This window comes from Corythoichthys intestinalis, chromosome 5 (genome assembly GCF_030265065.1).
Source record: "Corythoichthys intestinalis isolate RoL2023-P3 chromosome 5, ASM3026506v1, whole genome shotgun sequence".
NCBI classification, from domain to species: Eukaryota; Metazoa; Chordata; class Actinopteri; order Syngnathiformes; family Syngnathidae; genus Corythoichthys; species Corythoichthys intestinalis.
In genome coordinates, this window is record NC_080399.1 from 34,148,304 (window position 1) to 34,175,460 (window position 27,157).

The 27,157-nt window shown below is 38.9% G+C and overlaps 1 protein-coding gene across 1 annotated transcript in view; it reads right to left on the minus strand.

Moving 5' to 3' along the window:
* Positions 1-296: 296 nt before the first annotated feature.
* Positions 297-27,157, minus strand: part of ano3 (anoctamin 3) — a 103,693-nt gene continuing 76,832 nt past the window's right edge. Inside the window, exons 15-26 of the mRNA XM_057836987.1 lie at positions 25,606-25,688; positions 25,344-25,484; positions 19,872-20,036; positions 19,675-19,711; positions 19,487-19,598; positions 11,899-11,956; positions 11,573-11,670; positions 11,320-11,477; positions 11,079-11,231; positions 7,890-8,040; positions 7,615-7,804; positions 297-7,545 (exon numbers count right to left, since the gene is read on the minus strand). Of these exons, the coding sequence (XP_057692970.1) occupies positions 7,363-7,545; positions 7,615-7,804; positions 7,890-8,040; positions 11,079-11,231; positions 11,320-11,477; positions 11,573-11,670; positions 11,899-11,956; positions 19,487-19,598; positions 19,675-19,711; positions 19,872-20,036; positions 25,344-25,484; positions 25,606-25,688 (1,529 nt within the window). The 3' untranslated portion in view covers positions 297-7,362. The remainder of the gene's footprint in view (positions 7,546-7,614; positions 7,805-7,889; positions 8,041-11,078; positions 11,232-11,319; positions 11,478-11,572; positions 11,671-11,898; positions 11,957-19,486; positions 19,599-19,674; positions 19,712-19,871; positions 20,037-25,343; positions 25,485-25,605; positions 25,689-27,157) is intronic.

Below are 27,157 nucleotides of genomic sequence, written 5' to 3' on the forward strand. Positions count from 1 at the left end.
TTTTTTTTTTATACATGTAAACAAAGAACGAAGTAAACCATGTTGCATACTGTCGCTCATTCAATTGCATGACCTAAGACTTCCATGTATGTGCATCAACTTGCTCATCAAGTAAATTCCACTTCATATTTTTACCGAGTGCAATGACATGCTGTTGTTACTTGTTTTAATGATACCCAAATTGTGCTATTGCCAAAAGCAGTATGAGATGTTAGGAACACTTTCACTACATAGATTCAATGTGTGATATTTTCACACTTTCAATTTTTCTCTAGACTTGTTGAGTTCTCATAGTATTTTCATTCTTTTTTTTTTTTTTTTTTTTCAAATCTTGAAACTATATTGATGCTGTATAAAATTCAGTTCCTTCACCAAACATACAGTAAATCTTTTCTGAGTTTCCTAAAAAAGATGTGTTTTTGATATGTTTAAGACAAACTTATTGACGTCGGCGCTGCTCAAAGGAGGCACTAAACTCATGCAAACTGGACTGTACAAGGATTACAGCATGCATAGATTTTCAATTTTCACATAGCAGGGAACCCGGACTGCTTCCTAATGACTGCTAGAGTCTCTTCCCACTGAATAAAAAAAAAAAAAAATCAATAAATGGAACTGATAGAAGGATAGCATGAAAGCTATGTTAGTTGTTGTTGTTGTTTTTTTCCCCCCCAGAGTAGACATTAAATGTCCAAAGGAATCTGAACCAAAAAAAACCCCAAAAAAAAACAAACATGCATTTTATGGGTGCATCATTTGATTGAACAAAATGTGATTGAAAATGTTTGATCACCAGCAAACATTCAGAGGACACCTGAGAAATGCAGACGGGACATCTGAATGTGAGTAAAAGCAGCAAAAACTCAATAACAAAACAAATATACTGTAGTCAGTCTACTTTACGATTATTCATACATAAAATGGCAACATGATTTGAATTAACACTAAAAAAGGAAGATTAAAAAAAAAAAAAATTCCCAACGGTATTGATAAAGCATCAATGATTTACTTTGTATTCCTAGTTAGGTTTGTTTTAATGTGACATTTATACATTTTTTTCTTCTAAATATCTAGAATCATCTGTTCTTAACACTATAGGGCAAGTCACTATTTTTGGTAATTAAAAGCAAATAAACCAACAAACAAACAACAAATAAAAAAAACTGACCTCATAAAGACCCAGTATTCACAAATGTAGACATCACATTTTAGCCCTTTTCACACACGCCGAAACACTGGGAAAATCGCGGAATTTAAACGTGCAGCCCTTGTATGTGAACACAATTCCGGGGTCGACTGAAACGGAGATGACGCGGAGATTTCACTGGTCGCGTCTTAGTATAATTTAAGGGACTTTCCCGGGAAGAGATATGCGTGAAAGCTGGCGTTAAATTCCCGGGTCACAGCACGATGGCTGATGACATAAATATCATGGCTGGGCGATCGTCACTTTCCCTTTCTTTACAGTAAGACAAAAAGCAGTAAACAAACATCGCAATTATCAACATAGCAAGATGGAAATAGCTAAATTAAACTGAAAACATAACAATATTAAATGCTACGGGATAGCAGTGCCGAGGAAGTGAGTCCGTCGTCTATCTTTGGAAATGTGTGGTTTATTTTGTTGCCAGTGTAAGGGTCCGCTACTGCAGAAACAAGGTTTTACCCCATAGCAGAAAACAACGGAGGGATGCGTTAAGGGGTGTATTAAATACAAACATAAATACACGCGATCGAAGTAAAAGGGGGAATAACACAATGGGTCCGTAACAGTAGGTTGACGGGGATTCATGTGGGCCGCACTTTTACTCTCCCAAATGTTAATATTGTACCATAGACTTCACAAATTATGAAGTCTATGATTGTACTATTGCACACTTGTACAACAAAGTATACCAAATGTTAATAATGTGGCCTACATGACACATAATGTGATGCCGACATATGTAAACGCTAGGTCTCAATAATCTAATTTACAAAAAAAAATATTTTTTTTAAAATATTTTTTTTCCAGAATAAATTCTAAATTAATCATCTTAAAACAAAATTATGAGAAAACAGAAAGACACTAATCATAGCCTGGAATGACATTCTGATGAGAAATAATAAATACCATTATTAATAAATAACATTTTTTAAAATTCCTTTTTGTTTTTAAAATAAACAAAATCAATTTTAAAAAACACCTATTCTATTTAACCTATTAATTTAAAAAATACAACAAGAGAACAGGTTTTTCCCTATTTTAGATTTTTTTAATTTGAAAAAAAAAAAAAAAAGTTGCTAAAAAAAAAAAAAAAAGAATTCACAAGAAAATAATTACTACAGTGATCCCTCGTTTTTCGCGGTTAATGGAGACGAGGACCCGCCGTGATAAGTAAACAACCGCAAAGTAGTGCAGCCCCCCAAAAGTATTTTCAAGTATATTTATTTTGCTTGTGTTCAATGTATGTATCCAGATTTAGCATAGAAAAGGGAGTCGTATAAGACATGTTTTTTTTCACTTTTTCCCCAAAGTATAATTAAAAATAAGTATATATACATTTTAATCACTGGTTTTTAAGCTTTCAAATGTAATAATTATGATAAGTTTCAAACATGTTACTGTGCCACCGAATTATTTTTAAACAAGAATAAAGTATTAGAAGAATGCTTGGCTTTGTTAAATGCTTTATTAAACGAGTCCACTCAAATCCGCTCAAGCGTCTCACTTACTTACAATGAGTTGCCACAGCAACTGTTTAACAAACGATGATTGATGCATGCGGTGCTTTGGCTTACAACCATCAGTGGCAAGATCAAACCCAAACATCCGTCAACATCGTTAACTTTGATATGCAAATCCAGTGCACGGCCTGATGAACAAAGAGAAGGGAGAGCAAGAGAGGAAGCGAGAGTGAGTCTACGCTATTGGCTCAGGACAGCTCATCTGTATTTTTTTTTTTTTTTTTTAATTGAAAGAAAAAAAGAATCCGCGATGGACGCAGGGTGCTAAGTTTGAAGCGCGAATTAGCGAGGGATCACTGTATCAACTCATTGCCTGCCAATGACAACGCTAGATTACTTGTCCAATTCATTTAAACTGGGAGGATGGCTGTGAATGCTAATGTTTTAGCGCTAGTGATGGCGTTTTGACTGGAAGGGGCGAGTAAACATTCGTTCATTGGCCCCCTCCCAGTCAAAACAGATTGGACATTTTGCGATCTCAATGACAGCCAAAGAGTTAAAAAGTCTTACATGTGCTAATCTTGATCAAGTATATTTAAAGGTGAATAATCGCTGTCAGCCCTCAGTCAAAATGAATTGGACATCTAACACCTTCAGTGGTAACCAGTAAGTTACTTACTAAAAATGAACACCGTATAACGGATTAACTGTTTCAACATAGCTGTCATTAAACACTGTGAAGTAAAAAAAAAAAAAAAACAAACAAAAAAAAAAACTAATCTATTCCTGTCTCTTGGCCAGTCAAAATGGAAATATTTTACCCATAACACCAGAAATAACAAAACAGAAAAGTCTTTAAAGTAGCAAAAATATTGTTTGACTGGCCGGGTGATCGTGATTGAATCTTTGATAATATTACGAGTGTATCTTTTGTTATGCTTCACTGCTTTAAATGGAACAAGGCCATCGACGTTCAGTTTTACTGAGATAGAATATATTAACAATTAAAAGTTTTGGAGTGGAATAGAGACTAAGTTCTTTGTAAGGTAGTAGTTAACATAATTGTACAATCAGAGGCCGCCAGATCTTAGCTCTCTCGAGATCATATCCCATATCAGTCACGGCCAATCAAAGCAACTCCTCTCATTCCCTTTAAGTAATGATTTCCGGCAATGACAACCTACTCATGAGAGATATTGTTATGTCCATATTTTCCAAATCAGAAATGGGGCGTCAAAGCGCCCACAATTGGTTTGTACTTCCAGCGGACTTTCACAACTTGATTGTAAACTTGGCTTGGGAGGAGAATCAATCTTAGACAATCCCCGCCCAACCTTGAAAACCTGACATACTATAGTTACTGAGTTATTTCTTACTCTTTTGACTGTCTTGTATTTTGACTCATGAGCATATTAACATATTCTGACTGGAAATTGGACGGTATATTCTTGTTTGTAACGAGCACTTGTGGTTTTGCCTCCAAATGTGTCAGTCCATGACCAACAGCTTTCCTTTGAAGCGCTTGAATTTCGAAACTTTAAAACAATTACGAACACAGCGGAGCTCAAACCGCAGCTGGCTGATGTTCTTTACTGGAGAATGAATGTGTAAGTGCTTTTTTTTTGTGAGTGAGCAAGAGCGAATCGGCGTTCTCTGCGCAGTGAACATCCAAGCCACAGGTATGTCCAAACGATCCAACTTTTAACCATACTTCAGCCCTTCCAATAACAAATGAAAAACAGGCCATGAGCGTAGAAAGGGGGAAAAGCAGCTAAACGTCGATCATAATGGGAGTTACATTACAACAAACGCTGTTGTTTTAGAGCCATTAGACCACAGTGGGTACCTAAGTGTGTCTGACTAAAGTCCAAAACAAACCCACTCAGGAGAGTCTACAAAGTTCTTGGGCAGAAGAGTTAAGAGAGAGAGGACTCGTTGCACTTGAAAGCACACGTGCAGCACAAACAGGCACACGTGATGTCGGCGCACAACTGTAGGCACAATCATATCGCGAAAAAGTTCACATCGCACCAACTCGAGGCAGTCCAGCTTAGCAGTAACACAAGAAACACACAGGCAGCTCACGCTGACACGCAAACCAGGCACCAAGAAGGGACGTGACAACTACACCATGCACTTTCTGGGCTGCCTTTGCTAAATCTTCATGATAAGTGCTGTTGTTTTACAAAGTACTGTACATTTTGCAACAAAAAGGATTCAGCATGCTCCAAGGGCGAGGTAGGCTACGTTTACACGGCAGGGGATGTTGCTCAACTCATTGACTGCCATTCACGGTAATAGATGTCCAATCCATTTTAAGTGGTGGAAGTAAATAATCTGTTATTATTAGATATTCACAGAGTTTGTGTTGTGGCATTTAGTAAAAAAATCATATTATAAACACCTATGATAGACATCCAATCCATTTTGACTGGGAGGGGCTGGCTGCGAATTAGCCAACCAGCCCCCCCCAGTCAAAATGGATTGGACTTCCATTGCCATCAATTGCAGCCAATGCGTTATTTTGGATTTTTTTTTGGTTTCTGCTAAAAATGATTTTCATAATTTGCGGCACAACAAAAACAAATGCGATTCATAACATGCACAAAATTGTGTCCAGCTAAATGATACAATTTATAGAAACTGGGAGGACTGGCTGGCAGCGAATGATCACCGCGAGCACTCCCAGTCAAAATGGATTGGACCTCTAGCGCCATCAATGGCAGCCGATTAGTATGCGGCTCGGAAAATGAATGAATGAATTAATCTTTTCTCCATTGCCAAATTTGGATCGATGGTCCACTTTTGCTTTTGGTGTGTTTTGTCGAACAATTGGAAAATATGTTGCTTTCTGATGATTTATCGGTCGAATGTGCGCAAGGCTAGCATCCACACGGACCTCTCAGCTAATAAATACCCAAATTACATCCACACACGAACAAAAAACATGAATACATTGTAATTGTACATTTTAAAAAAATTCAGATGTGCCACATTTTGAAACAGAACAAAACAAAGAAATCATAATCCAGTGTGAACGTAGCCCATAGTTACTTTGCAAAAACGTCTTCCGTTCAACTTGTGATCACGATCACAAAATGAGCGGGAACCAGCATGGTTCTGAAAACTGAACACATGCAGATAGAGCAGGGGTCCCCAACCTTTTTTGCACCACGGACCAGTGTGATTTGGGTCTTTTTTTCACGGACGGGTGTTCTGTCAAATTTTGCAAAATAAATGAATAAAATTTTGCTCCCAAAGCTTTTGTGGCGGTCAAAAAAGCCCTCTTTTATATTCAGTTGGACTCTGTGTTATCCAACGCTGCAAAAAAACTATTTACATCATAGACATACATGTGCAACACAAAAATGGCGTGAATTAATGCTTAACGACACGATGAAGTCCTTATGTGACAGAGCTGCGTGCAGTTGTTGTCTGCAGCTAACATGGCAAACTTAAGTAAATATTCCTTTCTTTAAAGAAAGTTTGTAGTGTGTACTTTTGAATCGCTGCATTCGCGGTCATTTTTAACATTACGCGCATACCAAATTTGTCAGAACACTGGCAATGTGCGGCAGAAAATACAGCAAATATAAAATAACATTTGTTTTCAGACCTGTCGTGTTAAGTGCAGGGAAAATACAACTCACCCGCTGAATCAGTGGGAGGCTTGAGCTTGTTTCGTTTGTTTCAGTGCTCTCCTAGCGATGTCAGGATATTCCGAAATGACTTTAATCCAGAACCTCGGTAGAGTTGTTGTCTCATATGTACGGTTAAGGTCGCCGTGATTTGCAATCTCTACAAGCTGATGCACAGACATGCACGAATCACTCGGTTTATTCACATACGGGTCACAAATCCACTGCTTCGCAGTTCGTGGGTCTTTAGTGATTGGGAAGTAGCATAGATTTTGTTTTCTTCGAGGTTCTAGGCTAATCTTCTGGCTCGTGAGGTTCCCTTTTCCCCGTAAAAAAATCTCTCCAAAGATGTCTGTTTTTCAGTCATTCTAGTGTGGGGGCTAATTATTACCGGGAACAAATGTGATGCGCGACGACCTACGTCATACGTTATTATCGAGGCCAAGCGCACATAGATATACAAAACAAGATGTACTGCTAACATTCCAATCAATGCATTTCTATGACGACCTCCCCTTCTGTAGTTGTATATCTAGAGTAGACAAGGATATTGGTGTGTTAAGCGGCACAGGCCAAAGTCAATCGGCCAGAACGCAGTTGTTAATAAATTATTTATTATTTCTGCGCGGCCCGGTACCAAATGCGCCACGGACCAGTACCGGTCCGCAGCCCGGTCGTTGGGGACCCCTGAGATAGAGTGCTAGCTGCCACACAGAAGGAGAGAGAGAGTGCAAGATGGCTGACCAAGTGAAACCGCTGCAGCCCTTCATCTGCATAGTAAACATTACAGTGAGGCCATGACACACAGCAGGGATGGGGGGCAGACGGCGGATCGCGGAGGGAATCGGAACACAAGAGCGGCGCCAATTCTGCAACAGATGGCGAGGGAGGGAGTGTTCACGGTGAAGCAGCTTTTGTATGTGTGTGTATAAGGGGCGGGGGGTTGTCGTATGTGAAGTCTTTGGTGAATCTGCTAAATGTTAAACCCCAGAAAAAAGCAGGCAAGCGGTAGTGGAGGGCTGCACGGCATTTGGCGGAAACATGAAGGGTAAAAAGTTTAAGGCCACTCGTGGTGATACCGCAGTCCGTTCTTCTTGCGCTCCTTCTGAAGGTGCTCCAGCTCCGCCTCGTACATCATCTCCTGCATGAGGTACTTCTCCCTGCGCATTCGGTCACACAGGTCCTTGGGCATGTCCGGAATGAGGTACGCGATGAAGGATTTGATGCCAAACACCAGGTGCTGAGGAAAGCAGTCATTGATTTAAAAGCATCGGAAAGGTTGTCAGATTTGGAAGAGGAGTCAACATACCTCAAAGACGATAATGAAGGCCAGTCTGGCAGCCAGAACGTGCCAGAACTGCAGAGTGAACTCGTAGGGTACCGTGCTCCAAGGTGGCGCTCTGTAGTCCCGGTACCTGCAGTACTCTGGCTCGCTGCTGTTCTTTAGTACGCTCATGTCAAACACAGACAGGCTGCTGTTCATGTAGCCTCGCAAACACCTGCAGGGTGAATTCAAACGTTTAGCACAACTCAAGCAGAGTCTGTGCACGCAAGACTCACACTTGAATTTTTTTTAACTCTTACTCATCATCGTGACGGTACGCTCTGTCCATGCAGGGCCCGTATTTGAAGGCATACACGAAGCGAGGGATGTAGTCCGAGGTGATAGCAATAACGAAGGCGTTGGTGATGACGGCGAGGACCCCAATGCCTTCAAGGATTCCGTGCCAGATACCTGTCAAGCACGCCAGCAATATTTTAAATGCCTTGGAAAAACCGGGACGACTTTTGCCCTATCCTTTTGTTCGGACTAAAATGACACATTTTACAATGTTTAAAAGTTTCCGAAAAGTACTAACATCTTCCGTATTTACAAATATTCCAGAGTAACAGTGTCAGTGCAAACACATTCAACTCTTTCATTTGCTCCAATGTGGAACACTATCAAATACGATCAGTAAATGAGAGGAATTTCAGAAAGGTTTTAAGATGTGCTTGCGCTTTAATGATTGCAATTCAAATAAAGTGATGGTAAAACAACAGATAGTGGAGCTGGCTGCATATTGAGTTATACTGTAGTTAGATGAATGCTAATAAATGTCACTGGCTACCTTCACATGCAGCCAATAACCCTTTCATAACAGTTATTGGCCGAAACCCAGTCATGCAAGGCCTTGTAAACACGTCCCATCCAAAATAAATAAATAAAAAATAGATAAAAACCTGAATATGGTCATATTTGGGTGTTTTAAATCTTGATCACAACCTTTTTCAAACCTGAATATCTGGCCAATGTGAAATACTTTTGGTGTGAGAAGAAAAATCATGACTTCATTGTGACTTCAACATTATGATTCTTATTGGCGGTGGAATGTTTGCGGTGTCCGGTTATTTGCATGATGATGTTGCAGTACAACAGGAATATGACAGTGGCCAAAAAGGGTCAGGCGAAATGCCAAGTCCAAACACTTTGCAAAAAGAAAAAGTAAAAATTATTGTGTTAACGGGCGGTAATTAATTTTTTAAAAATTAATCACGTTAAAATATTTAACGCATTTAATGCATGCGCAGAAAGTCCCACTCACACACTGCCACGAACAGACTACAATGGCGCCGTTTATTGTATATTGAGAGCTAAGAGGCAGCGTCAAGGGAGTGGAGTGGATACAGGCTTTCATTGGAGCCGCTCTATTTATTGTTATAAGCTTTGGCATCTCTTGGCAAGCGATGTCGGGAAGAATGACGGGAGATGGTCTTTTTCTTCACACCCTGTGTTGAACACAACTCAGAGAAGATGTACCATTTGCAGCCACCACTGACAGTCATGGTTGTCCAACTTCCCATCATACATTTGGGCAGTTAAAAACAATTAAGTCGCTACAGAATCATTAAGTGAAAGCACAACAAAAAACAATATTCCCATCTCTCTCAAAGAAAAAAGTTCTCAAAAAGAAAAGCGCTCAATGCAAAGACAACTGGCATTCCCAATCAAAATACAGTAGCTATGCAAAATAATACTTGGTCAAACTCTATTCAAACATTTCGTTTAGCTGAACAAATACACTAAATGGCAATATTTAGTCACAATATACAAACTATCAAAATTACTATAATTGTACTCACATTTATCTTTTAAGAATTACAAGTCTTTCTATCTGTGGATCCCTTTCACAGAAAGAATGTTTATAATGTTAATGCCATCTTGTGGATTTATTGTTATGATAAACAAATACAGTACTTGTATACAATAGTATGTTGAATGTATACATCCGTCTTGTCAGGAATGCGGGCAGGCAGGTGGTGTGTGGACCCAAGTGCAGGGAAAGGGAAGCATGGCAAAAAGGCGGTGTAAAAGTGATTTAATTAAAGCCAAGAGAAAAACAAAGTACAAACCAAAACTGAGGTGATCCCAAAAAACACAGTAGCAAACAAAACTCAGGTTACTAACAAAAGGCTGGGTATCAAAGACTTACTGAGGCAGAGGAACACGAGGGCTGTGAGTAGGAACGGGCAAGAATTGATGCTGGCATGAATGAAGACATTGGCATAGACTTTGACGCTGACAATGACACAACAAGGAGTGAAAAGAAACTGGGAGCCTATATACACACAGAGACAAGGGGTAACAAGACAACGAGGAACAGATGGGTGACACAGAAGGATGCAGGTTGGCGGATACACTAGGAGCAGGCAAAACAGGTGAAATCAATGGGTAATCACAGGAACACACTAGGAGGGAACCAAGTCAAAACCTAATTATTTTTTAAGCTGTGATTAACTCGATTAAAAATGTTAATCGTTTGACAGCCCTAAGAAAAAATCATGAATGCAAATTGCCACAACACAAACACCAATTGCAAATGCTTTGCAAAAGAAAAAAAAAAGCACAAATGCCATAACATGATCTCCAATTACCAAAGCATGACTGCAAAATTGCCTAAAGCAAAAACCCCAATTGCCACAACACGAATTAAAGTGGCACGCAACACAAATGCAAAAGAAAAACGCTCAAATACGATCCCCAATTGCCAAAGCTTGTTTGAAAACTGGCAATAGCACAAACCCCATTTGCCACAAGCCACGGCAAAGATGCAAGAGGACGACGGAAGTTGACTAAATTTCACGGAGGTAGACACGAGGACTACCACTCCTGCTGCAGCGTAACCAGAAATTTTCATGTCACATCTCCACATGTGCAGAGCTTGAAAATGGAAGTTACAGAAATTCACTCGCAAACTTTGGAATATTATTGCTTTGTGACCATTTCTATGGTGGCAGCAGCATTTCTGTGAAATTTAGTCTACTTCTGGGTCATCCTTTTACAGTTGTGTTGTGGCTTTTTCCAGTCGTGTTGTGAGCCATTTGAATTTGTGTTGCGAATCATTTGCATTCGTGTTGCAGGCAATTGGGTTTCGTGCATTTGTGCTTTGGTCAAGACGCATTCGTGCTTTTTTCTTTTGCAAAGCGTTTGCAATTGGCGTTTGTGTTGTTCCAATTTGCATTTGTGCTTTTTTCTTTTTGGAAAGTGTTTGGACTTCGTAGTTCTTCTGACACTTCAAATATCACTATTGAATTAGAACCTTGTATCATCCATTTTGACTCCGAGTCAAAATGAATTGGACATCGAGCTATATCAATGGCAGCCAATGAGTGCCTTAGAAAGGGTTAAAACACGGTTAAAAGAAGAATATCTAACTTAACCCGAATATTTGCCGCATGTCAACATTGCCTCTGCGGCGAAATTGAAAGAGCGAGAAAGGAGCTCGGGCTCACCAATGTCTGTGGCCCTGGCAGGCATGGGTCTTCGCCACTGGGTGACAAACTTGTACGCATCCAGACGGATCTCGATGATGTTGTTGAGCAGAGCCAAAAGCGGAGCCAGTGGGAACGCGGCTACGAAGATAGTGGTAAAGCCAAACTGGAGGACTGAGAGGAGACAAGATTTTGTTTCATGATGTTTACAGACTCTCTCAAGTTACATATTTGTGCAAGTACAAAACCCAAAATGATTCACCCATTTCAAGGTACTCATCTACTAGCCCGTGTGCGTTCATGGGCTGCAGATTCCAGTCTTTATCCCACTGAGGTAGCTGACTTTTAGTCTCCACATTGGGCCCTCCAGCACTGCCTCCTTTCTTCATCTTCCTACGAGACCACCAGTTCTGCAGCAACCTAAGATAACAACAAGTACACTAGCCTACTCACCTCAACAATAATTAAATCAGCAAACGCTGACAAAAGCAAAAGAATAATGAAATATGACTTACGGATAACCGAGCTCCATGAAGTTATTCCAGATTTGTTTGAAAAACATGATGACACCCATTTGCAGGCACAGATCGATCAAGCAGCCACTTGGGTGACACTTAAACCAGAAATTCACATTTTTACGCTAATATTTCACGCACTGTGTTGAAAATCGATTCAATTATTCAGGAAAAGGCCCTTTGATTTCAATAATAGCTTGTTGAAAGATGAATGATCCTATTAGTCAACGCAAATTAAAGTCATTGCAATGATATGTTAAGAAAAAAAGGGTCTGAGTCACAGCTGAAATGATCGCCCACTTAGGCTGATGCACGCTTGCACTTACCTCCTCCAGTCGCCACCGATTAAACAGTTTATTGTATTTTCCAGGTCTGCCAGCAAACCTAAAAAAATTGACAACAATGAGCTATCATAATCAATTGGAGGAACTCTGGGTTTACATTAAATACATTTGTACAGTGGGGAGAACAAGTATTTTGGCAGTGTATCAAATACTTGTTCTCCCCACTCTAGGCACATCCTAGAATTGGAGGACATTTTGGCTTCTCTATTTTTGAAAAAATATAGGCCTCAACTTCTCTGGTTTTCGGTCACGTATTCATTAATAATAGGTGACTATCAAAGGTTTTTATCAAAGGTCATTTTACCGATCCATGGTTACATTTTATTACATGAGTTATTTTATATTTACAATTCTTGGCATAATCACAGTAACAGAGTGGCAGATAAACGAGTTAAAAATCCACATGAATGTTATTTTTTTCTCAGGAGTAGACGCTAACCTAGCTTTCTAACTGGCTTGTCGGCACCAAGAGGACAAAGTTACTTAAAAAAAAAAAATCATGTCATTGTTCGAGGTATTGTCGCTTGCCATGATGATAACGGAAGACAACATACAGTGGGGCAAATAAGTATTTAGTCAACCACTAATTGTGCAAGTTCTCCCACTTGAAAATATTACAGAGGCCTGTACTTGTCAACATGGGTAAACCTCAACCATGAGAGATAGAATGTGGGAAAAAAAACAGTCACATTGTTTGATTTTTAAAGAATTTATTTGCAAATCATGGTGGAAAATAATTATTTGGTCAATACCAAAAGTTCATCTCAATACTTTGTTATGTACCCTTTGTTGGTAATAACGGAGGCCAAACATTTTCTGTAACTCTTCACAAGCTTTTCACACACTGTTGCTGGTATTTTGGCCCATTCCTCCATGCAGATCTCCTCTAGAGCAGTAATGTTTTGGGGCTGTCGTTGGGCAACACGGACTTTCAACCCCTTCCACAGATTTTCTATTGGGTTGAGATCTGGAGACTGGCTAGACCACTCCAGGACCTTCAAATGCTTCTTACTTTGTTGCCCTGGCTGTGTGTTTGGTATCATTGTCATGCTGAAAGACCCAGCCACGTCTCATCTTCAATGACCTTGCCGATGAAAGGAAATTTTCACTCAAAATCTCTTGATACATGGCTCCATTCATCCTTTCCTTTACACAGATCAGTCGTCCTGGTCCCTTAGCAGCAAAAAAGACCCAAAGCATGATGTTTCCACCCCCATGCTTCACAGTGGGTATGGTGTTCTTCGGATGCAATTCAGTATTCTTTATCCTCCAAACACGAGAACCTGTGTTTCTACCAAACAGTTTGATTTTGGTTTCATCTGACCATAACACATTCTCCCAGTCCTCTTCTGGATCATCCAAATGCTCTCTAGCGAACCGCACACGGGCCTGGACGTGTACTGGCGTTAGCAGGGGGACACGTCTGGCAGTGCAGAATTTGAGTCCCTGACAGCGCATTGTGTTACTGATAGTAGCCTTTGTTACTGTGGTCCCAGCTCTCTGTAGGTCATTCAATAGGTCCCCCCGTGTGGTTCTGGGATTTTTCCTCACCGTTCTTGTTATCATTTTGACGACATGGAGTGAGATCTTGGATGGAGTCTCAGATCGAGGGAGATTATCAGTGGTCTTGCATGTCTTCCATTTTCTAATAATTGCTCCCACAGTTGATTTCTTTACACCAAGCATTTTACCTATTGCAGATTCAGTCTTCCCAGCCTGGTGCAGGTAGACAATTTTGTCTCTGGTGTCCTTCGACAGCTCTTTGGTCTTGGCCAGAGTGGAGTTTGGAGTGTGACTGACTGAGGTTGTGGACAGGTGTCTTTTATACTGATAATGAGTTAAAACAGGTGCCATTAATACAGGTAATGAGTGGAGCCTCGTTAGACCTCGTTAGAAGAAGTTAGACCTCTTTGACAGCCAGAAATCTTGCTTGTTTGTAGGTGACCAAATATTTATTTTCCACTCTAATTTGGAAATAAATTCTTTAAAAATCAAACAATGTGATTTCTGTTTCCCCCCCCCCACATTCTGTCTCTCATGGTTGAGGTTTACCCATGTTGACAATTACAGGCCTCCGTAATCTTTTCAAGTAGGAGAACTTGCACAATTGGTTGTTGACTAAATACTTATTTGCCCCACTATAAGAATGTGGGAGATAAAAGGTTTGAGTGAAGCTTGAGTAAAAAGGATTTCAAAATGATGATCATTTGTTTTTTTGTTGTTCTTTTCTGTGTACTTTATTTTCACTTAGTGTATTACATGGAGATAGAATAGTGCCAAAAAAAGTAAAGTTGTAAAATGGAAAAAAAATCCTGTAAAATGACAAATTTAAACTTGTAATAAATTGTTCTACTGGTTCTACAAGTGAGTGGTTAGAATTTTGGCACCCAGGCGTTTTGTTATGACCCTGTGGGTCAATTGTTCTTTTTTAACTGCTTTTTTGTTTTTTTCCACTGTGTGTGTGTGTGTGTGTGTGCATGAGTTGGGTGGCTGATTGTTGAATTAGGTGCAGGTGTTGCTGATTCAGCCACTCCTGATTGGTGCCCCCTGACTGGCCAAGGTTTGGACTTCCTGGCCTACTTAACAAGCTTGCCACAAGCACTCTGCCTCCTCGCCAGCCAGACCAGCATTCAGAAACGCCAGTTCGTGTGTTCGGTTTCCAGCAGTGATTCCTGTTTAATATAACCTTTGTATATAGTGTAAATAGTTGAGCAGTAATGTAGGAGGGAGATGCCTTTGTGTTTTGCAGTTTTCTCCTGTTTTTTGTTGATAGGAGTTGGGTAAAAGAAATGTCTTTAATTTGACCTTTTTTCTTTTTGTTAGGGAAGACCGGGTTTTCATAGATTGTTTTGTTTGTTATTTTGGCGACTGTCTCCCTCTGAGCCAAATAAAGAAACTGCTCTGGACTTTTTTTGTTTTCACTGGCTTTTCTGGATGAGGATTTGACGGGAGGAGCACACCCCATGTTGCGTCCTGAAACCCCTAGACTGGGGCGTAACAGTTTCAACCAGAAATCCATTTGCACGTGCTTAAACACTTGTAGATAACTTAAAAAAACACCCAAAGAACTATTCATTTTGTTTTTAATGTCTGTTTTTTTCAACCAAGACTTGTATTTTTGTGATTGTGTTTTACAACAGATTATTTGGATTCGAAATCAGATTCCAATTCCGAACCGGTTCCGAGTGTTTCGAGGCCTCAACATCACAATGAAAAAGCCTTAACGATCCCTTTAACGATTCCTAAAGACGCATATTGCGTCGTGACGTGTCTTGTTGTCCAGACGCATCAAACTAGCATGGCGCCAAGAACCACTCGCTCCAAAGTTTGGCTACACTTCACCAGGAAAGAGGGTGAAAATGAAAGGTTACGACGGGTAAGCACGAGCATTGCAGCCATAAACATAACAATGACAGCACGTAGGTTCAAACGCTCGAAAGTGTGTCTTCACTTCACGAGGAAAAATTACAACAAAGCGACTTGCAGTCATTGCAAGGTGGAGATAACTGCATCGGGAGGGCATAGACTGCACTGTCCTCATAGAGACGCTTAGGCTCAGTCCTGGCTATACAGCTAGCTAAACTCCCAAATGAAGATGCAGAAGACGTTGGTATAATTTGCTGACTTTATTCAACCATCACTTGAAGAGTGAAACTAAAAATAGAAATGAAACAAATCAATTTCGTCTCCAATAACAAACAGGTTTGCATCAACGTAAATCAGCGATGATTAGCTGCTAATACATTAATAACATACAGTTAGCATGCGTTCGCTAGCATTAGCACATCGTTAAACCACTACACAACCGGATTTAAGTGTCCGATCGCGAGTGGAAACACACAACAACAACACAAAAGATGATACATACAGGCGTTGCCTCTGTAGATATTTTACAAACATTAACAAAGAACGTAGGCTCGTGGCAGTGTTTACCTTTCTCACTAATTTGCTCACTCGCTTGGATGCGGGACTTCTTCTTAGCGTGAGAAAGCGCAAGGGCGCCCCCACTTGAGCGTGAAAGCGCCATAAAAACTAAAAGGCATGCATTTCAATATAATGGTAAATAATAAACTTTAACACAGGGGTCCCCAAACTACGGCCCACGGCTCCACATTTGGTCCGGCCCCCTGAACAATACCAGAGAGCATTTTGATTTTTTTTTTTTTTTCTCTCTCAGTAGTGTTATTTATTTCCTGGCCTTTTTCTGTGAATAACTCAGAGAGGGTTATTTGGTTGTTATCTATTTAATTAATAGTGCAGTTATTATTTATTATTATTATTATTATATTATTATTTTTATTTTATTTACTTTTGTTCAGTGAAGAATCCACAGAGGGTTATTTAATTGTGGCTTTCAGAAAAACAATACTTTTTTTACATTTACGAACTCCTGCAATCGTCACACTTTTTCTGTTACAAACTGACCCCGGCCTCTCATCAGAGAAGGGAAAAGTTATGTGGCCCTCACAGGAAAAAGTTTGGGGACCCCTGCTTGAACACCTATTGCCAAAGGCAGAACAGCCACCTATATGCCAATATATACCAATATTTTTTATTTCTATTAGAAAAATGTTTCAGTAAAATGTTACACATTCTTGTGCATTTGCCACTTATTGCCACAGTTAACATTGAGCCTTGGACCTCTTTTGACCTCGTTGTGAGTTTGTAAGGTTGTGACTTCTGATTAAACAAACTCGATGCCAATCAAAATGTTTGTTCTTCTTTTTCACGAAATTAGAATCGATAAGAGAATCAATAAAGAATCGAATCGTTAAGCAATATCAATAATGGAATTGGAATCGTAAAAATCGTATCAATTCCCATCCCTAGATGCACCATGTTTCATCAGTGGTAACAAGTCTATTGTCTCTAAAAATGCGACAAGATGGAGACAAAACTCGTGCATTTGTTTGGTCATTTTTAACCCGCAGGATAGAAAAAACACCTGTAGAACAAAAAAACCCCCCACGCAAACAGGAAAAAAAACAACTTGCAGAACAATTTACTAAATTGTGTTCTTTTCATGCTTATATCATAAAGCAATATTTGGGAATTGAAGTTTTTGCTTTACAAGTTAAAATTTGTCATTTTACAGGGATTTTTTTTTTTTAAAATTTTACAACTAGGTTACAAGTAACTTTTTGGCAAGAATGTGACAAAACTTGCGAAAATGTTATTGCTCAGGGGACTTTAAATGCACCTAAGTTGTTAAAAAAGTTTACCTCAAAGCTGATGTTTGCACTTAAGAAAACAACAACAAAAAACGCCAAAAATACACACACAAAAAAGGTAGGACCTTATGGGTTAAATTATACAGTTTTTAAATTTAAGCAGGACAAATGTCAATTATATTCCAGTATTTTTGTTTGAAAATAAATTGCTGATCATTATTGTTTTTCCGTGTGCTTATATCACTCAAAAATGTATTTCAAAATTACTTTTCATGTACAAAAAAAAATTAAGGGTGATGGATATCAGGTCGGTCGGCTCTATCAATTAATTGTCCCTTTTTTTTTTCAGGGAGGGCAACCCTAATGTCAAATCCACCGTATTAAGTGATTCACTGTATTAACCTTCTTCTACAGTGATAAAAGGTTGTGGTAACAGGGTCGTGTGCATGTTGTGCCACACAAGATACACAAATAATATCTCTATCTATCCATCTATCGTGGTATGAAAAAGTATCGGAACCTTTTGGAGTTTCTCACATTCCTGCATAAAATCATTATCAAATGTGATCTGATCTTTGTCAAAATCAAACAGATGAACATACAGCGTCTGCTTTAACTAAAACCACCCAAACATTTATAGGTTTTCATATTTTAATGAGGATAGCATGCAAAAAATTATAGAAAGGGGAAAAATAAGTGAACCCTTTGCCTAAGGAGACTTAAAGAGCAATTGAAACCAATTTTGACCAAACATTTAAGTCATGTGTGTGTTAAGTGTGTGCCCAATCACTGATGAGTGATTTTAAGCTGCCCTGCCCACTATAAAACGCGCACCTGGTAAGAAATGTCTTGAAGAGAAGCATTGTCTAATGTGCAACATGGCTCGGTCAAAAGAGCTCTCTGAAGACATGCGATCAAGGATTGTTGATTTGTATAAAGCTGGAAGGATACAAAACCATCTCTAAAAGTCTGGATGTTTATCACTCGACAGTCAGGGAAGTTGTCTACAAATGGAGAGAGTTTGGCACTGTTGCTTCTCTCCCAAGGAATGGCCGTCCACCAAAGATGGTGCCAAGAGTTCAGCGCAGAATACTTAGAATGGTAAAAAAGAACCCTAGAGTGTCTGCTTAAGACCTACAGAAATCACTGGCACAGTCCAATATCTCTGTGCACACATCAACTATATGTAAAACTATGGCCAAGAATGGTGTCCATGGGAGGACTCCACAGAGGAAGCCTCTGCTGTCTAAAAAAACATTGTACCTCGTTAAAAGTCCGCAAAAAAGGCAATTGGACTTTGTCGACTGATGAAACCAAAGTTAAATTGTTTGGGAGCAACACACAAAGTCATATGTGGAGGAAATATAAAACAAAATATCAACACCTCTTCCCCACCGTGAACCACGGTGGAGGGAGCATCATTATTTGGGGCTGTTTTGCTGCCTTAGGGCCTGGACAGCTTTAATAATTAGTGGAAGAATGAATTCAAATGTTTATCAGGATGTTTTGCAGGAAAACCTGAGACCGTCTGTCAGACAGTTGAAGCTCAAGAGTATGGATGCTGCAGCAAGACAATGATCCAAAACACAGAAGTAAATCAACTTCAGAATGGTTTTAGAAGACCAGAATACACATTCTGGAGTGGCAAAGTCAAAGTCCAGACTTGAACCCCATTGAGATGCTGTGGCAAGACAGTGATTCATGCTAGACATCCCAGGAATCTGACTGAACTACATCAGTTTTTTTTTAAGAGAAGAATGGGCCAAGATTAGTCCTGATTGATTTGCCAGACTGATCTGCAGCTACAGGAAGCATCTGGTTGAAGTTATTGCTGCCAAAGGGGGGCCACAAAATATTAAATGTGATGGTTCACTTACTTATTTTTCGCCCTTCCGTCATTTTTTGCATACTGTCCTCATTAAAATATGAAAACCTATAAATGTTTGGGTGGTTTTTGTTAAAGCATGCACTGTTTTTACATCTGTGTGATTTTGACAAAGATCAGATCACGATTGATGGTGATTTTATGCAGAAATGTGAGAAATTCCAAAAGGTTCAGATACTTTTTCATACCACTCTGTATAAAATAATAATGAAATATTTTACAGTATTTTAAATAATACAAATCATTTGTCTGTCTGTCCTGTCCTGTCCTGGTCTGTCTCTCTGTCTCCCTCTGGAATGACCGGTATGCATGATATTGTATTAACTTGAATGATCATGTATTGCTGTTATTATTTATTGTTTTTTTCCCCCCTCACATGGCTATACATTGAGCGGGGAAAGGAAGGGTGTTTCAGTAGATTTACTGACAAGGCATTTGGAAAGTAAACACTTTGCACCAGCCAACATTTTTTCACTGTAAAAACACGAAATGTGATTCATGACAACTGGCCTACCTTCCCAGGAAGAATGCAATGTAGAAGGTGGAGCTGTTCAAGTTTACAAACTGGAAGAGGAACATCTTGAGAGCAAAACTATTCTCCCACTCAGACTCTGTCCTTGGGTGCTCTGTAGGGGTAGGAAAAGGCTTTTCAACAATCTGGGACAAAAACTAAAACAATGTGGAAGAGTGTGTCGCGCTCACCAAGATTTGTTAACAGATAGGCCACCTTTTCATACACCTGACAAGAAACAGCAAGGAGAGAATCAGTGACCCAAAAAATGGCTGGCCATGAAAATTACATTTCCTGGAATAAACCTGTAAAATAAACATTTGTCGGAACATTGGCTGGCCTTTATTATGCTAACATAGCAGATGATGGCTTGGGTCCAGACACCTACCACGTTGAGAGACATGATGATCATGAAATTGATGCAGACGCCTGTGCCAGAGGTGGCAAATTGCCAGTTCTTTTTCACAAAATGCCAGTTGAACGACGCAAACTTCTCCATGGCGATGAGACGGAAAACCACCACGGCAAACACGGCGGTCAGGACCAGGGAAATCTAAGTGGGGAGCATTTGATTAGGCTGTGTGAAAAGAGAATACTATTAGAACACTATTATGATTTTTAAAAATGGTTTTATTTTTTATTAAGCTGGGGCATGGGGTCAGACAAGACTCTACAGAAGGGGTGGGCAAACCGGTCCTCGAGGGCCACAGTGGGTCCTGGTCTTTGTTCAAACTGACCCAGCACAGACAGTTTAACCAATGCGGTTTCACCAGAAATGCGAAGCACCTTAAAGCAATCAACTGATTGCAACAAAAACCCGTACACAATGCGGCCCTTTGTGGAATAGTTTGCCCACCCCTGCTCTACAGTTTTGTGCTCGTCTGTCATGTCCAGTGTTGTTAATCTTACTTTAAAAAAAGTAATTAATTACAGTTACAAATTATTTCTCCCAAAAAAGTAATTTAGTTGGTATGTAAGAGTAATTAGTTACTTGGCAAAGTAACTGGTGTTACTTTTCATGTCCCCTGCCCCCCCCCCATTCATTCAATTAAAAAAAAAAAAAAAAAAAAAAAAAAAAACATTGGTCACACTATTTGAAGTTCAAAGAGTTTTTGGGACAATTGACCCTGCCCAATTCTTTACCCTAAACTTGACTAGACACAGGGGTATTGCGGATATTGCGATAACGAGATAGTAACCTTTGTGAATCAACCGTTAGAGTTGTTAAAATTGCTCCCGTTACTCCATTAGTTCCCTTCTGTCTACTTTTGACATGTGAAAGTTTTAAAACTGTTTCATCATTTAAAAATAGATTCAAGTCAAAATTTTGCTGATTTAAGAGTATTTTAGATAAAAAGTTACTCAGGTTCGCTAGGATGTTTCTGTTTACTAACGCCGCTGAGTCTGTCATTTCTCATCTAGTTCTATATACATGTGATATTTACCATAGCATCATGTAGACGTAGTTTGGAGGCTATCGGCTACAGTCAGGTATTATTGGAGCCACCTAGCATCGCGTTTGCAACGGCGTCACAACTCCCTTCCCGACGAGAGAGCTCTCGTCCCTGTGAGTCTGTGTCTCTCGGACCTTTCTCGCATCATTCAACCAACGTAGTAACGCACGCCTTTACATCCACAGTAACGGTAATGGCGTTACCAAGCTGAGAAAAGTAATTAGTAAGTAGATTGCTCACTACTGAAAAAAATAACGCTGTTAGGAACGCCATTATACTCTAACGCCGTTATTAACAAAACTGGTCTTGACTCATGTCCATTAGAAATTGTTGGAAACCTTTTATTTATTTATTCATGGACTAAAACTTTTGAAGTTTATAGACGAAAACATTTGGAGAATTGTCGACTAAAACTAGACGAAATTTGTCTGAGTTTTCGTTGACTAAAACCAGACGAAGACGAACACATTTTGAAATGACTAAAATATGGCTAAGACAAGTAAGTATTTTCGTCCAAATGACTAAGACGAAATTAAAATGGCTGCCAAGAACAACACTGGCGAGTGGCAATTAAAAACAAAGAAGAAGAAAAGTTTTAAATAAAATTAATTAATTAATTAAGTATAGGATACATTTTGAAAAACATATGGTGGAAAACACAGACAAGATCGAAAAAGCAGTTTCTGCTCTTGCACGCCTCTTTAAAAGAAATTGCTGTATTTCAAGCCAAAATAACTGTTGTGTTTCATAGAACAATATGTCTATACGCTGCCATAGCAGATGGATGGCACATTAAGCCCCCGAACTATTTTTAATTTCTCCGTTTTACCCTGGAAACCCCCGTTTACAGACGTCGCGCAACCGCTTTGGTTTAAACCCAGTCATAAAACGAAGGTAATTAATTATATTTATTATTCAAAACGTCTGTCATTTTTAGCTTATAATCATTAATTGATGTCTAATATTTAGTTAAAAAAAAAAAACACTTTAAAAAATTCTTCTCTCGCATATTTTAAACTTTTAAACAAATTACGTCACAATGAAAAAAAAGGCGTCTGTAAAAAAGTCCCAGACATCTACCTCATAACTATCGCTAAATTGTTTTTTTTTTTTTTTTTTTGTTACTGTCGGATTTTCTCCGATACTTTAGATGATAAATAATCGATCCAAACAAAGAAAAATTGAAAAGAAACGTTTAAAAGGATAAATATATGAAAAAGAAAATCTCGACCACTCCTTGATGTCCGAGATTTCTGCATCGAGACCCTTGTTGTATGACCATGTTTCACCCATAAAATGCCCCAAAAATCAAGCTTTGGCCATTCACAGTTGTGTCTTGACACTCAGTGATACACGCTACATGGAGTTTTCGAAAAGAGGTAAGTACGCGTTAATATCTCGTTTAAGTCATGGTGTCTGTAATTCTGCTCTCGTGTGCTCTCACCACCAGATTGTAAGGGTGTAACGGTACATGTATTTGTATTGAACCGTTTCGGTACGTGGTCCTCGGTTGGAAACGGAGGCGTACCGAATGAGTTTCTGACGTAATGTAAACCTTACTTTTCGAGGCTGTGAGTCAATCAGGTTAGTTTCTTTGTGTAGATTATATTTACTCAGTCTTCTCTACTATAATGAGGACCAACACGATACGACAGTATATCCCAGAAACGTCAACGGCGCGACAACGTGGCCGCTGCGAGAACGCAGTGAAACGTGGGCGTTAAAGTCAACCAGCCAATGCACGCCAGTCGCAGTGCGGCCGCATGTTAGACACGTCCCAGAAGCGGCTCAACACGACGCACGCGAAAAGAACGGCATAGTTTATTATTTGATGCGAGACGCGACCCTCCTGCGTCAATACTACTACCGGTAGCTAGAATCGGGCAGACCGGAAGTCACACGTGTGAAAAATACGGTGGATCTGGTCGATTTTCAAACTAATACGCAATCGTAACCCACTTTTTGAGTCCACACAGTTGACTTGTATTTGTTGATTTACTGTTGTCTTCTCTGCTATAATAATAACCAACCCGGCCCCGTGTTCAATACAAAACCCTCCTACCACAACAAAACAAGTAGGAACTACTATTCACATAGGAACTAAAGTCATACAACATAAAATATACAATATAAATGAATACTACATCACATTTGTAAAATATAGACACATAATAAAATAAATAATAGCCCATTTAAATAAAATAAATTCAAATGAGCTAAAACACCTGTAATTAAATAATAAGAATAATACAAAGATCCTGCCTACACAATTGAATTTATTGATTTCTGTGTGGCGCTTTAACTTGAGAAAATCCACCAATAGAGCTTTTGAAAACTGTTCATAAGAAAAACAAAAGATTCAAAGTATAACAAAGTATAACCTTATTAACATTGTTTTGTTTGTAACAGAGAAGACTTGACACGCATCAATTAGCCTGAATTTTAAAAAAAGTCACATCCAAACTAAAAAATACACTCAAGGTACATTTTTGACCATTTGATACAGAAAAATAAAATGTAATAAAATCAGTAAATAATAAAAAATTAAAATTGATTAGAAACATTCACTCATGAGGACAATATGCCAAAAAATTTGACCGAAAAACCAAAACTGAATAAAAGAAAAAAAGAGTGTCCTTGGACAGAAGGACAGTTTTTATTTTTGCTGCTCACAGTATTTACCTTCTTTGAAATGGTGTGGAGTTATTTTGTAATGAGCATGCTAACAATGCTCACTGGTTTACTGATATAACACTGACAAAGCAGGACGATTGTTGGCAATATTCGGCACGTTCTAAAAGGCAAACGGCACGAAAAAAGCGCATTCTCGGCGGCCGAGGTAGAACCGTAGGTGAGGGCGGTTGTCGTGACGATCCCAAGCCGAAAATGGCACTTCTTGGGCGGCGACGTGAGAACCGGACAAGACAGTGGGTCGCTGCGTGAGTGAGTCCGGACGGAAAACGGCTTTCGAAAACGGCGGCGGGACACTGCTCTTCATACCTGTTTTCTGTGTGTGCTTAGTGCTCTTCCTTAGTTCAAAAATACTGCGTGCACTCTGAAAATGAGAGCGCCACTGCCACCCACTGAGTGGATGTGCAAGTACACTTTATTCCAGTACGGCAAAAAAAAAAAAAAAAAGCATGTTCCCCGAGGTCACATGCGCCCCCCCTGGCATCGCTCTGCGCCCCCCCAGGGGGGCGCGCCCCACTATTTGAGAAGTACTGGTATAGGCTAATGTTCCTATTGTTGAAAGCACAAAGGTGTGTAATAAACAACTAGCACATTTATATTTTGCATTTTGTTTTCTTACTGTACCGAAAATAAACCGAACCATGACCTCAAAACCGAGGTATGTACCGAATCGAGATTTTTGTGTACCGTTACACCCCTACCGGATAGGGTTTTGCTGTTTAATTTTTTAAAAAATACCCTCCTGTTCAAAATTTTTCTTCCCCCAGAAAAATGAGATCTTAAGGTTTCCAATGATGTATCACACATGCATATCGGACAGTTTTGAAATTTGGCCAAATTTGGGGTCTCAGAGCGGAACCTCAAGTCACCTGAGTGTTTTCTGCCATATACAAATACATTAAAAATAACGAAGACAAATTAAAAAAAAAAAAAAAAAACATAAGTAACAAAAATATAAATCATTTTAAATAAAATAAATTTTTAAAATTTAAAATACCCCCCCCCCAAAAATGACAACAAATTGTAATAAATTGAAAAAAAGAAGAAAGTTATAAATTCAAATAAGTGTGGCCCGTGTGTTTGCCTGTGAATTATTTTTTTGTTTCGTTTTAAAAATCTCTTGTGACCTCACATAGCTTAATTCTTTGGCTGCCATTGACGACGCAACATACTATTTTCTCGCGTTATTTAGTTTGAGAGTGCTGGCAGTGTACTACATAAATCTAGATACATGGTATGGTATAATGTGTTTTAAAAAATAATAATTTGTATCAACTAATTGCACATACTTACATACAGTATAAGAATTTGCTAATATTTTGGACAGAAATAAAACCAGTATTATGACAATGAGTGTGTACTGTAAATGTTGATCTTACGCAAATTGGTGGAAACCTTTATTTATTGTTTTTTAGACTAAAACTTTGGAATTTTTACTGACTAAAAACCTTTGAGTATTCGTCGACTAAGACTAACATATTTAAAAATGACTAAAGTAAAAGATGACAAATAATAATTATTTTCATCCCCCCAAAAATTAAGACTAATAAAATTAAAAGGAATTTACAAAACCATATTCTAATGTGTCATGCAATTTTGACCAGCAGATGGTGATGTAATGCAACAACTGGCACATCAGATCACTCCAGTCATATTCTCGCTGTTAGAGGGGGAAAAAACCCCTGGGCAGATTATTTAGTGATCAAAAGGTTTACCATGAAGAATATTCCGGACACAGACACCATGAGCCGGCTGAGTTTGTCTGAGAAGGGCTGGAAAGGCTCAGGCTTGCCAGATATGGGATTGACTCTCTCCTTTCTAGAATATTTGGCTTCAAACTGCGGCCGCAGCTCTTCCTGAAGAAAAGCACACATTCTGGTTATGAACTATTGAACTGCAGATGCTTTGAGCAGAACACAATAGAAGAGTTGTATTTAAAAGACGCGCAGCACGAAATGAAGGGTCTCGCTGACCGACCTCCTCCTCCTCCCAGTCGATGAGATCCCAGTCGTAGGTCAATTCTGCCCTCCTTCTCTTCCAGAACTCCAGGAAGACAGTGGCTGTGTAGATTCAACACAATATTGATCAGTCTTAAAGAGCAACAAATGCCAATATGCTAATTGGGGGTTGGGGTGGGGGGATCAAATGCAGCATCTAATTCTTTACATGTATATTAGGGCTGTTCGATTAAAAATTTTAATCGAGTTAATCACAGCTTAAAAATCCATTATTCGTAATTAATTGCAATTCAAACCATCTCTAAAATATGCCAAATATTTGCCTAACTTATTGTTGGAATGGAAAGATAAAACACAAGACGGATATATACATTCAACATACTGTACATAAGTACTGTATTTGTTTATAACAATAAATCCACAAGATGGCATTAACATTATTAACATTCTTTCTGTTAAACGGATCCACGGATAGAAATACTTCTAGTTCTTAAAAGATAAACGTTAGTACAAGTTATAGTACCGTATTGGTGTGAATATAAGACGGCCCTGATTATAAGACGACCCACTGTTTTTCAAGACTCAATTTTGAAAAAAGACTTGTTGAACACCATATTAATTTTTATACAGAAAATGATTACAGTACATCCGAAACAAATGATTATAACAATATATTTGAGAGAAAAAGCATGTTATTTTGCCTCATTCAAATCTTAATATCTGAATATTTAAATATATAAACTAAAGTGCAATCACATTTGTAAATGAATGGCTTCTGGTTTTTGAAATGTAAATAAACCAATCTATTGTGATAAAACCATAAAATTGCAATAACTGCATTAACCATCAAAGTGAAGTCTAACTGTAACTGTAGTCTTCAAACAAATCTGTATAAGGAAAACATTGCAATAAAGTAATGCAAACTGGTTAAACTAAAAAGAGTAGCTGAGATCTGTCATGACATAACATTGCTTCAATGATATCTGGCGCCATCTTGCGTCGTGAATGGGTTTAATGTCTAGACCGCGAATATAAGACGACCCCCTCTATTTCAGTTTTATTTCAAAGCAAAAATCACCGTCTTATATTCGGGCCAATACGGTAATTTCATATTAAAACCCCTCTTAACGTTTTCGTTTGATTAAAATTTGTAAAATTTTCAATCAAAAAAATAAACTAGTAGCTCGCCATTGTTGACGTGGCCGAGTGGTGACGTCACATGGGCTCCCTGCCGTTCTACAACAGTGTCTTTAACTACGTAAGGTAGTGATTGAAGTACACCACAAGGTGGCAATGGCAAGTTTTAAATTACTTAGAAATCAAGCCAATGATTGTGTTTTGTCCCTCGACAGACGCCTTAGTTCCCTGTTTACTGGTACTTCACGGTCATTTGAGTGCTGGCTGCACAACGTATGAGATCTCTGATAGTTTGTATATTGTGACTAAATATTGCTATCGAGTGTATTTGTCGAGCTAAACGAAATGTTTGAATAGTTTGAACAAAGTCGGAGTAATTTCTATGTGTATTTTACATAGCTTATTTCTTCTATATATATATATATATATATATG